The sequence below is a fragment of the Taeniopygia guttata genome, chromosome 12, assembly GCF_048771995.1.
Source record: "Taeniopygia guttata chromosome 12, bTaeGut7.mat, whole genome shotgun sequence".
NCBI classification, from domain to species: Eukaryota; Metazoa; Chordata; class Aves; order Passeriformes; family Estrildidae; genus Taeniopygia; species Taeniopygia guttata.
Genome location: NC_133037.1, coordinates 12125899 through 12138390, shown reverse-complemented (window position 1 = coordinate 12138390; position 12492 = coordinate 12125899). Strand labels below are relative to the sequence as shown.

General features: G+C 35.4%; 1 protein-coding gene across 4 annotated transcripts in view; it reads right to left on the bottom strand.

Annotated features, from left to right (window-relative positions):
- Nucleotides 1-142: 142 nt before the first annotated feature.
- The window catches only part of DNAH12 (dynein axonemal heavy chain 12), a 59592-nt gene continuing 47242 nt past the window's right edge, over nucleotides 143-12492 (bottom strand). For 3 of the 4 annotated variants that reach the window (XM_030283356.4, XM_012572221.5, XM_072935036.1), the window contains 15 exons: nucleotides 11903-12043; nucleotides 10628-10786; nucleotides 9469-9613; nucleotides 8470-8620; nucleotides 7977-8230; nucleotides 7281-7421; nucleotides 6347-6484; nucleotides 5235-5468; nucleotides 4635-4820; nucleotides 3998-4101; nucleotides 2695-2899; nucleotides 2372-2509; nucleotides 1827-1918; nucleotides 1526-1593; nucleotides 143-684 (listed from right to left, as the gene is read on the bottom strand). In XM_030283356.4, coding sequence (XP_030139216.4) covers nucleotides 494-684; nucleotides 1526-1593; nucleotides 1827-1918; nucleotides 2372-2509; nucleotides 2695-2899; nucleotides 3998-4101; nucleotides 4635-4820; nucleotides 5235-5468; nucleotides 6347-6484; nucleotides 7281-7421; nucleotides 7977-8230; nucleotides 8470-8620; nucleotides 9469-9613; nucleotides 10628-10786; nucleotides 11903-12043 — 2347 coding nt within the window. In that variant the 3' untranslated portion in view covers nucleotides 143-493. The remainder of the gene's footprint in view (nucleotides 685-1525; nucleotides 1594-1826; nucleotides 1919-2371; nucleotides 2510-2694; nucleotides 2900-3997; nucleotides 4102-4634; nucleotides 4821-5234; nucleotides 5469-6346; nucleotides 6485-7280; nucleotides 7422-7976; nucleotides 8231-8469; nucleotides 8621-9468; nucleotides 9614-10627; nucleotides 10787-11902; nucleotides 12044-12492) is intronic. The other variant, XR_012058057.1, reaches the window with a different exon arrangement.

The window sequence follows — 12492 nt, the reverse complement described above, 5'->3', positions numbered from 1 at the left end:
ATTCCTACTGTATTTTTTGGAGGGATCCATACACAGAACAGATGATGGCTGTATCTGAATGCAAGGTGGAAACAGTCCTTTGCTAGAGGAGATGTAGAAAGAATGCTTGAGTAATGTTTTAAAATTATTTTTAAAGAAAACAGAAGTGCAAATCAAGTTTATTACCTATAATATTTCTCTCAGAAAGCACAGACTACTTTCATTTCCCATGCAAATATATTTTGTGATATTCAACTAATGCACAAAAAAGATGTTCACATTTTAATAATATCACCAAGGGCTAAAATCCTAGTTGTATTGCTTACAGACTGTAAATGCGGTAATAATAATAATAATACATACTTAATACAAAAACCTGAAAGTCAGAAAGTATTTGTATGCCCTTTTACAATACAAAAACCTCCAGATGGTTCTTTTACACACTAAGTTCCACTTCCTCTGTAAGTCAGCAGAGAGAAGAAGGTGCTGTGAAGTGTGAATGTGAAGTGCCCAGTCAGTCATCCAGCTGGCACAGCAAGGCTACGCCTCTCTTGATCCAGTGCTGCACTGGCTGCTCCGTGTTCAGCCTCAGCGCAATGACGAAGTTGGTGGAGTGCCCAGTGGTGGACAGGACCCCTTTGCGCTCACTTGTCTTGTAGAGTGGGCAAACGTAGGCATTGGACTTCTTTATGTCTGCTTTTACAGCTTCAAAAAAACCCCAAAATAACACATTACATTCAGCAGATCTAGTGGTAGAAACATAATCTACATGCAAATGCTAGGTAGTAACATCTTTAAAGGTCAATAAAAATGCAAAATTGTTTTGTGAACAACAGAATAAAATTATCTGGCTTTTCTTGTTGTGTTTTCTTGTGTTTGTTTTGTTCTTAAAGCCAACTAATTTAGCTAAAATTTATTCTCAGGACTTGATGCCTTCCTGTGATTCTACCAGCTTTGTAATACTCAAATGCTCAAATATTTAAAATCTGAATAGTTACCTAGTTAATACATAACTTATACATTAATTTTTCACAGCTCTACAAGAATTCCAATCTAGTTGCCAGAGAACCTAACTGCAAGTCAAGTCATCTGAGACCCAAGGACAGAACTCTACAGAAACACTTTGTATGCCCAGATTTCTTGCATGGAACTTGTGCAAAGCATAAAATCATACAGGTCTGAACAAATTCATCCAACCTCATGAGAAGGCACAAGCAGAAAAAGTGGCAAATTTTAATACTGCCTATTTGCTAACACTTAAGAAAAACAGTTGCCATAGTAAGACCTGGTTTTGTGCATATATAAAAACAGGGATTTTCTCCTCTCAGTCAAAGAAAACAAGAGTTGTGAAAATTATCTTACTAGTAGGAAAGACAGCTATCACAGAGCTAAAAATAACCTGAGCAACGTTGCTAAATCACATAAGGTAAAACACTCATTTTCTGTAAATCTGTGAAAAGTTCTCCTTGATGATCTTCAGTAAAAAAGGAAACCACTGTTGCAATTTCTTGTAGAATAGGTCACACATCAGAGAAATCATACTCACTTGGCTTTATCCAAATGATCGGCATGGCATCAAAGAGCACTTTGGGATACTGCTCAGTTAACATTCCCCTGGAGAGAGAAAGCAGCAAAGCGATTGTTTGTGGCTTGAGGGGTTTGGTGGGTGTTTTTTGGTTGTTACTTGCTTTTCAATTTTTCTTCCCTATATTCCATGCATGAAAGAGTATGTAATTTGATGTGTTATTTCAGTAATATGAAAAGTATCACTTAAATTATTTAAACCAGTCTTGTTTAAGCATTGAAAAAAGCTTTCCAGAACCACAGTAAAACATTTGGCTACTGACTTGGTCCTGTCCCAGCGAGCTCCATCTAAAAATAATCCATGGATGTAAACACCGTCCTCTGGTGCAGTATCAGCAGTATCCTGAGGAATAACCTGCAGGAAATAAGTGTTCCAAATCATTAAACTCTCACAGCTCTTTGCTTTTTCAGCTATTACGCCAGTTTTCAGAAACCAAACCGAGAATAATATAGTAGCCCTTCTTTTCAATGCTACTTTTTTCACATATCTGTAGAGACAGCAGACTTCTCTGGATTTGTTAATTACCTTTCTTGTAGGTTACAAAATGAGGCGTTAATCACACAGAAAAACATACACTGGATAGATTGTTTCCTTGAGCAGAGTTCTGGGTGCACTGATAAAAGTGCTTTTAATCACTTTGAGAATACCTCTTCTACAGAGGTTATTTAGCCTGCCAGTCTTAATAATGTATGTCTTCAGACTGCAGTCAGTTACAAAACCAACCTTCCAGTTAGGATTTATTTACTGCATCTCACCACAATATCAGGACTCAGACTGATAAAATATTAATTTATAGTTTATCCATACCTCAAATTCATATCCTAGAAGGTCAATAGGAATCCTGTGCTTCCTGGCATAGTTTTGCATGGCTCCAGTTAGGAAAGCTTGAGTAAAATAGAATCCTGACAGCCAAAACACAGCAGGTTTCCCTAATTCATACCAATCCTGGAGAGAGGAAGGCAATACATTGAACAACTAGAAAAGAGAGGAATCCCATCCATACTCTTTGACTATTTTCTACGTAATTGTACTCAGAAAATCTGAACAAAGCCTATCACTTCTTTCTCAATAAAGACAAATTATATGGAAAAGTAGATTGAGCAATTGGCAGCACTGCCACTTTACATTACCTGTAAAAACTTCAGCCTGGCTAGCAAATCGACAATATAGCTCCCTAATGGTTTTAGACTTGGGTATGAATGCTGTGCCCACTTCTCAGGAACTTTTCCAACAAGGAGACTGCCAGACAGAGCCTCCAGGTCAGCATCCATAACAACCAGTCCTTTAATGGCTTTCTTCAGGTTAATTAGTGTAATGCGAATAGTTCGGATTAAACTAGAATTAAAAAACAAATGATTTTCACACATTCTGCATGATTTGTTAAACATGACTATGTCACTGGAAAAAAAGTAAAATAAGTGGATTATGGAGGCATCTATAGAACTTTTATAGCTTTTTATCTATATATCTATATAGATATCTGCACAATAAGCCATGTATGTAAAGTTTACATGTGCATCAGTGCAGATTTATTTAAGACTAGGAACAGTAATAAATTCTTTTGTTATCTCTGATATCCTGAATCTTTTTGTAAGAGGATAAATTTGGAACCCCAAATGTATCCACTATATTATAGATGAAGGAAAAAGGTTTAGATTGCAAAAGAAGAGGATGTGCAATAAGGATAACTTGGAGACTTAAGACCAGAGAGCATCTGGGAGAAAATTAAGCAGGAGTCATGAAGAGAAAAATAGAAAAGAAGGAAGACAGAGAAAAACCAGGAAGAAGGAATGGACAGGAAGGTGAAGATAATAAAGAAAATTAGGAAATGAAGCCAAAAAAGAGATTGAGGACCCAAGGAGAAAAATTAGTTCTATTCTAGGTTTGTAGTCTTAGAAAAGTAATTATGAAAATTAGGCATAGGGGAAAAAAGCATCAGAAAAAGGAGGAAAAAATTCAAACAGAAGCAGATGAGAAAATTAAGAAATAAAAATATCTCCATTACAGAAAACATTTCATAAATTATAACAGTGCATGTAGAGTTTCTACTTCCTTTTACCCTACAAGTCAGAAATATGAGGAAAATAAAATAAAATTAAGGTAATGATGCTGAAAGAGAAAGTGAAGTTAAAAAAATATATCTATATATTGTTTGCATTCTCTTTTCCCAGTACATCCTCATACTTGCTTCTTTTCTCTTTCAGTAAATTTTGTCTGACATCTTGCCTATTATTTTTCCTGACATCTATCCTACACTCTGACTCTCCACAAGGAGCAAAGGTGTTTGGACTGCAGGTATCACTGCAGGTAATTAGAAGGGAACAAAAAAAAATATTTCACACACCACAGGGCTTACAGATTATGATTTGCAAGAAATATTTTTCTGCGAATGGAATGATTTCTGGTAAATTTAATAAAATAGAACATTCTTACTGGTTAAATCTTTCCATTTCTTGCACCAGCACAGTGTTCATACTTTCTTCATATCTCACAGGATATTTAATTAGGCAACTTTCAATGTCAAAATCCTTTGGAAGCTGTAAAGGACAACACATTTAGAAATCATTCCATATATCATTATGATTATACATGAAAGGTGTGCAAATGTGAAAATTTGCAGAGCAATAGAAACCACTAAACTTTCTGATTCGTATCTTAGCAATACAAGATTCAGTAGTTCAATCTAAACAAAAATCTGTGGGATTTTAATGTTCATTTTTAAAAAAAAAAACCTAGAATTTTTAATATAATGAAGATTTATTAATATGTTTCTATTTATAAATTTAAAATTTGTTCATGTGAATGAATCAACTGTTCTTTCAAGTTCTCTTTGCTCTGTTTTCTCTCTTTCCACTGTCTTCTGCCTATTTAATAAAATTAATAAAATTTCTTTCAACTGTAATATAGCTGTGGTCTGTTACGGCCACACAAGTTCTTACTTTCACATTGCACTAAGTTCCTTTCAGAATGCTTTTCTTTCAAGATGAAATCTACTTTACGCTGAAGATTCTAGTTAAGGAATTTCTGCTTTGTAAAAAGATAAATTGAAGTCATTTGTACAATACAATACCTTGCTGAGAATGTCATCTGCAATTGCATAAAGAGCGCTGTCACCACCCCCAGAAGTTCCCTGAGAACCTCCTCCTTGTGTTAAAAGCAGCGATTCAAAGAGGGTCTTAGTTTGCTGAAGATCTTTTGCAATATCCACATTTTCATGCAAACCAAATACCTCTGGGTCCTGAGTAAAGGGAAGACTCTAGGACAAAAAAAAAAAAAAAAAAAAGTCTGTGTGACATAAAGCAGGAGTAATCTCATCCAAGGTTTCTTTAAGAAGTCAAGTGAAAAACTACCACTGACTTCAACTGCGGATGAGCGAGGACTTCAGTGGCAGGTATTTGCTGACAGTATTACTGGTGATAGAGACCCCACCTCTCACAGATGACAGAAAGCCATTTCCAAAGAATTGTCAATTATCTATACTACACATCTCCCTGTCTACTTACTGATTCCATCTCCAAAACATTTGAGATCACGGCAAGGATCATACAAGAATGCTGCCAAGAACCTAAGCACACAAGTAATTGTGCTGCAAAACTACCTCTTTAAGCCTTTAAAGATTGCTTTGTTAGCACATCATTGTAACAGTGCAAACCTTGTTGCTACTTTTTACCTTAATAAACTCAATATACTCCTCATATGTGCCTTTGGGTGGAGCATAGTAGTTGCCACTGGGAGAAAAAGTGTACCGAGGATTTTCGATGATATCTGGGTTATAGAAATCATCCAGCATTGTCAGCAGCAAACGTCTGTCCCAGTCATCTGTCACTCGACCTCCATAGTTACACTCACCAGTCAGGTAAGAGACAGCTTCAAAGGGAACATGGCTATACTCATTGATGAATAACTGAAACAGAAGTAAGAGCAGTTCTAGAGGCTTGCAGTATCTGCTAAACAACAGTGTGACATAACAGACTAAAAGGCTGGAAGCTACAGCATGTGTAAGCTGCAGTTTATGGAGTTTTCTCCCTAGGTGCTGAAAATCCAAATTCTGAAATCTTGTTTTTCAGGTAAAAAATTATTGTTTAAAATCAAGACAAGTTACAAGCAAAAACCTCTTATGAATATAAAAATTGCATAGTCATCCAAGTCATTCTTCAGTTATTTACAAGTGGATGGTTTCTCTGCGGTAGTACTACCACATTTCTCCAGTTCAAACTTTGTAGATGGACACTTTTCTGCACCAGAAATAAACATGTTTCATTTAATTTATCTTTTAATCTTCCTCCAATCTCATTAAGTTCTTGGTAACTTTTTCAAGTCTTCAGCCTCAACTTCTGTAATTCAGTTTTAATTCTCCTGACTTTTTATATAGAGTGCCTATTAAAGGCTGAAGGTCAAGTAGTGTTCACCATCTCATTTTGGGGAAGGAGAATAGTCTGAGGTTCTGTTAACTACCAATATACATGTAAAAAAATGTCCCTCTGCTAACCACCCTAATAAGTGACTGTCATTGACATGTGCTACCTCAAGAACAGGGAGCTCTTGTACATGACAAAATTAACTTTTATAATACTTACATATATTTATTATATTCCATATGTCTGTAGAAATCTAAACTTTTTATGTCATTTCTAATTTTGAAAATATTTATAATATGATTGACATTCCTTGCCTTTACAGTGAAATCCTCAATATTATGAACATTTGAGGTAACTTCAGTTCCTTGTGACTCCCAGCTGTGTTTTGGAAGATCAGAGTTTAGGAGGTAATCAATGATTTTACCTGCAGCTGTCTGATACTGATTCTCAAGTCGGATTCATTAAATCCATAGGGTATATTCCAACCAAGGGGCCCAAACTTCCTTCTCTCCTGAACAAGAGCATGGAAGAAACAAACTCCAAAGAGTAGTTTCTCCCATACCTTTGAGAAAAGGAAAAAAAAATTGTATTATTAACTAGTCTGTAAGTTCATGGCAGTGTGCATGGTAGTGTGTAGTGAGCACCCTTGGATTACCACTCTCCACCCAGGTATAAATCCAGGCCACCACTAAGTACCTTGTGGTTTTTGCCTAGGGAACAAGTGCACACACAGTGCCACATATGCAAGCACATTTAGCCAGTTCCTCAAGTAGCATGATATTCTTTAATGTATAGGGAAACTGACTTCATAAGAATTCCAATAGCACCAGATATTTATTTTTAAGGCTCATTAGATAAACAAAAAGTACAAATGTATTTTTAAAGCAAGTCCTTGGGTGCAGTCACACCTATGTATATTGATAACTCATGTCTCTGACCCCACTGTTTTTCACTTCCTTCACAGGTAATGATTAGCTAGGTTGTTCACCAGGTATCAATAAGATATATGGGCACTGCAGTACTCAGTCCCTGGTAGCAAGAAAAGGTCTTCTCAGTGCTTATCATCCCAATAACAACAGACATGCCTTTTTAATCAATGTTCAGAGTTCATGTACATTGTGTATTATGTGTGTGTAGCATGTTAGTGATTTAATAAAGCCTAAGAAACCATTTAAAATATTGCTACATGAAATTACCTGGCAGAGGTAATTCTTAAATAATTATCTTTACCATTGCAAAACTTAACTTCTCAACCACAGTAAAAATTTAGCTTGTAATTATTCGCTGGAAAGAAATCAATATATCTGTGGATAAAAAAACCCAAACTCCAAAATCTTCTCAAGAGATAGGCACATTACCAGCTCCTTTCCAGGGCATCCAGCAAAGAATTCAGGATCAGAAATAGGATCAGAAAGAAATGACTGAAGTAGGTTTAACCGGAGACCAGTAGGAGGCTCATTTGTCATCTTCACACCATTCTGCAGAATGGTTACTGGAAACTAGAAATAAAAAATAGAAAAACTGTATTCAGGAAGTGGGGAATAGATTCTATATTAACAACATACTACTATTCTGTGTTATTTACATTAACAACTATCTGCAAGAAATTACATTTTAAAGGTCAACAGCTTATAAAAAATTCTCCAAGGCATCAAGAAAGTAAGACTCTACTGTAAATAATAAGCCTGTATTTTAAAATGTTTTCTTGGTATTCAACACTTCGCAGATAAAATGCAAGACTAAACTTTTTAATTTATGTGAGAGCAAAAAAACCTTCTTAATCATATATGCTGATAGACTGCAGGTCCATTGAGTAGTACACATATTGTATCCATAGTAGTACAAATATTGCACATCACAGTATCAAAATATTACAAAGGAAGCTTGATATTATCATGTTTATAATTATTTTTAAATGTCCTTTCTTGGATGAATTATCTCTTCGAAGCCTCATTGCATTTCAGAGAAGTTTTGTATTATCAGCTCATTCAGGTATACAAAATATTCCCTAAAAATGCCACCACCTTTCTCTAAACAGAAGGCCATGCATATACCTTTGGTGAAGGGTAACTTGTAAGCCAAAGTCTGAATTCTGGGTGACAGTTTTCACTGTTAAGCTCCTCACATATTTTCTCCAGCATTGGCATCCAGGAGACAGCTAAATGACAATTTTGCAAACAAACCCATGTTCCTTCTTCCATTCCTGTTTGAATCATTTTTGTAGCTATTGGTCCTTGTCCTTGTCCTAATGAGATGGACTGAAACTTATCTCCTACCATATCTCTGTCATTTGCCATTTTCAGGAGGCCTTGAACAGAAAGCATAAGATTTTAGCACTCATATATTAAAAAGAAGTTATGTCAAAAAAAAAATTAAAAACTTCTATTACTATTCTGTTTACATGTATATACAAATTAGCATTTTGCAGGGGCACAGAATTCTACCAGTCTGACACAATGCACTCAAATCTACTCGCAGAAAGTGGAAAATAATCCTCACTTTGTATTGAAGGGGAATTTGAGGTCCCTGCTTTCTGTGTATACTTACTAGACATGGGATCTGCTCCTGGAGATAGCACAAATATTAAAGGGACTGTAGCAGTTGAATCTAAGTAACTTTTTGCTAAATCAAAAGGTGGTGGCTCTACAAATTTCTTCCCCAGTTTTTCAGTAACAAATCCTGTTATAGCTGGACCAATCTGGTAAAAAAAAAAAAAGCAAATACAAACCATTAATACAGACATAACTGCAGATCTGACAGTATCTTTTATGCCAAATTCCCAAGCCTGCAGACACTTCTCTGATTTGCAGAGATTTGAGACCAGTCTTGAAGAGTGATCCAAAAGCAAAGGTTTCACCTCTTGTTAACACCTCCCTCCTTATTTTTTCCTTACAAGACCAATAATAATGTTTTTAGAAAATAAAGAATAACATACCTTGTATAAATAATATTAAATAACATTAAGACCTTGAGTCAGGCTTTTCCTGATGCAGAGGACAAGCACATTCTCCCTTAGGATATATTAATGTAATTATTTTTAATTAATTAAACGGAGCAATTGCAATATGCCTTAAATTCTAACATCAATAGTTCCTAAAGAAAATGCAATGCAATTTGCTAAGAGCACCAAAGGCAGAATTTGTTGAAAGTTCATCTTGGTCATTCAAATCAACATATTTTCTCTCTTTTTGCCTTAAATATCATTTGCCTGAAAGCACATGGTATCAGATAACCTGTGTATTTTTTTCAGGCTAATATGTCCTGTTCTCAAGTATATTGAGTGCACCAGGAAACAGTCTAGGCATGAAAAACTATTTCAAGAGAGCTAGAACAATGAGAATTCTCCAAAAGATTCATTAAATCATGTCAGAAAGAAAGACTTCAGCTGATGCTTGAGGTGTTTGTATTGGTCACTTGAAAAATAAGAACAGCATTTATTTTCTTAATAAATATGATGAAGAATAGAATAATTACTGGAACTTGCAGGGCAAACTATGCTACAAGGTATGGCACAGTCTACAAACACTCCATAACAGATCATTTTACCTTGTCTGGTCTTAAGCACCGAAGAACTATAATCTTCTGTAATTCAGTTAATGTATTATTCAACTCTTCTGGTAATGGAAAGTTGTGAGGATCTTTGCTATCATACATTTTTTGCCATTCACTTATATTTTCAGTGACATGACTCCTGGAGAAAAAAAACACAAGTACTAGAAATACCTGGAGTCTTTTGTCTAATGCTTCATCAAAGGCAAATTACACTGTATCATCATTTAAGACACTTCATATCTACATCACAAAATAATCCTACAGTTGAGCTTCTCCATGCTGAACAGTGAAAAATCTCTTTCCACCATGCTGCTGAGGAGAGATTTCACCTGAAAGGTTCCAAACTGACAATAAATTCTATCTGTTCCTGCAGCCAGCGCTACTCTTGCACCTTCATAAAGCCAGGTGAATTTTCTGCCTCCACTATTTCAGGAAAACACCACACTTTAACTAAAGAAAATTACCAGGAAATTCAATGAGGGAAAAAAAAAATCCTATTTTCTGTCACACAACATGCAGAGTATGTCCTTGGCAATGGGACAACTCTCAGATTATTTAAATGCAGAATCATCATCCACATTGTGACTTAAACTCCAAAGGGGCTGAAACACAAAACAACCTCAAAGAATTTCTAAGAGAGCAGTGTTACTGCATTCAGATCAAAATGCTCCAAATATTTGCACTCAGTCAGCTAATTTATGGAAGTCTTGTACAGCCACGTTGTCTCCAGAATTTAGTGTTAAATTCTATTTAAACCCAGGATGAAATTGTACTGAGTTCAGACAAATAGAGTTTACTAGAAAAACTCCTTCCCCAGAACTGCAGTGGAATACTGCTACCATCTACCATCTCTGGCTTTCGCTGAACCCTTAAAACACTGTTTCTCTACCATGAACACATTTCAGAAGAAAAGTTTCTTTAGGCAACACCTCAAAAATTTAGAAAAAAATATTTTTATTGCATAATATTATAATTAGTGATCTGGCTGATTGGAGTAAGTGAAGCAAACATGATCATGAAAAAAAGGGGCTGGTTTCATCCCATTTGCATTCTGGCACTGATTTGGAAAACATATCAAACATTTCTTTCAGCATGTTACGTATGTATTGGTCAAAGCCAATTCAGACCAATTCACATCAGTATTTTACCGTACCTCAGTCTTTCCATAGCTGGGAATTCACTGGCACGACATAATTCATCCCAGCTCTTATCTGATAGCCAAGATGGATCTGGATTCTTGTGCTCATTCTTGAGACCCACACCTCCAGTTAGTAGGAACATAAATTCTTGATGTTCTATTTCATTATTAGCCCTATAGATATTAAAAAAACCCACAGTAATTGAGATACAATTTTACATAATATAAACAGTGGTTTTAAACTAAATACACTTCACTGCCCTTTAGGAATGCTTCTACTTCAGTAAGAGCTGAGATCAGACCTCAATATTCTATATTATTAAAAAACTGAATGGTAAAAATGTCTGATTAATACTAAAGTAAGGGTTTCAAGAGGTAAATCTTAGAATCAATGAATTGTTTAAGTTGGAAAAGACCTCTAAGATCAAGTCCAACCATTAACCCAGCACTGCCAAGCTGTCACTAACCCCTGTCCCTCAGTGCCACATCAACACAGCTTTTAAATGCCTCCACGGATGGTGAATCCACCACTGCCCTGAGCAGCCTGTCCCAGTGTTTGACAATGCTTTTGGTGAAGAACGTATTCCAAATACCTCAATTTTTTTTTTTTTTCTTAATGCAACTATACCTGTTTTTTAAAGGCTTTGCAGGAAAGAATGCATTCTACAATTACAGTACCCTTACAGATTGGCCCAGGAAGAACATTCATGTACAGATGAGTACACACTGCAATTCATTCAGTATGCACATTATGGTTGTGCAATTTTGAACATTTCATTCCTTTCATAATGTATTCACACAAAATTAGGAAGAGAAAACTAAAAAGCTGGTGGAAAGGAGAAGACTGCATCTGAGATCACATGATGTTATGCAAAATGGTAACCGACAGAGAAGAGAAAAAATTAAAAACAAAGACAAAAACCTAGAAGTTGTTGGTATTACAAATTACTCCCTAGGTTTTCTTTCTAAAATGTTTTCTTAAATAACAGAAATGGTTTTTGACATAAGTAATGTCAAAATATATGTATCCTTTAAAGATAGATTTATCATTGATGAAACCATTGACAAATGGGCACGCTTTTTTTTTATGTGTCCTGTAGTAGTGATACATGCACTCACACACTCTTCCATTTTTTAATATTACACATCTTAGAAAGCCCAAATATTCATGACCTCACTCCAAAGGCATTATTATCAATATGCACAAGAACATTCCATCTCATCAGTACCTGCTTCCATGATAAAATCATTAGTTTCTGTTAGTAAGAGACCTCACAAAAATGAGCTTACATGAGCAGATTACAGCACAACAGAAACGAGAAGAGCAGCTTGTCTGTTTCAAACAGTGAACGACAGACTTGGCAGTACAGATTGTAGGTGAAGTGATCATTTAGATACTGAAGTCTCTTCTTCAAAACCTTGGATTTATTACTAAAAAGAAAAGAAGTGATAAACTGAGACTTCAGATTGAATAACATATACAATCTGTTAAGAAATCTCATCTATTTAGGGTTGGGGAGGGTTTATATCAGATCCACAGACTCCACAAGGGACTTAGGTGCCAGTTTCCCCTAAATTTCAACTATACTCCCTGTCTTTTTAAAAGACTGTAGCACTTTTAGAAGTCCCAAGCAAAATAATAAGCTGAAATCAATTTGCCACAGTTAAGTGGTGGCACTCAGTCTTCAAAATGGAGTCTATTTCAGAACCTGACTTCACACTAAGTCACATTCTTAAAAATACTTAAATAAAGCACATCCTTACAGTTCATAATTAGTTTTAACAGTAACTAAAAAGATAAATTAATTCATTAATAAATCCTATTTTTCTTCAAAATCCTGCATTTAAGGAGGCAAATTGTTTCCAAATGGAGAAAACTA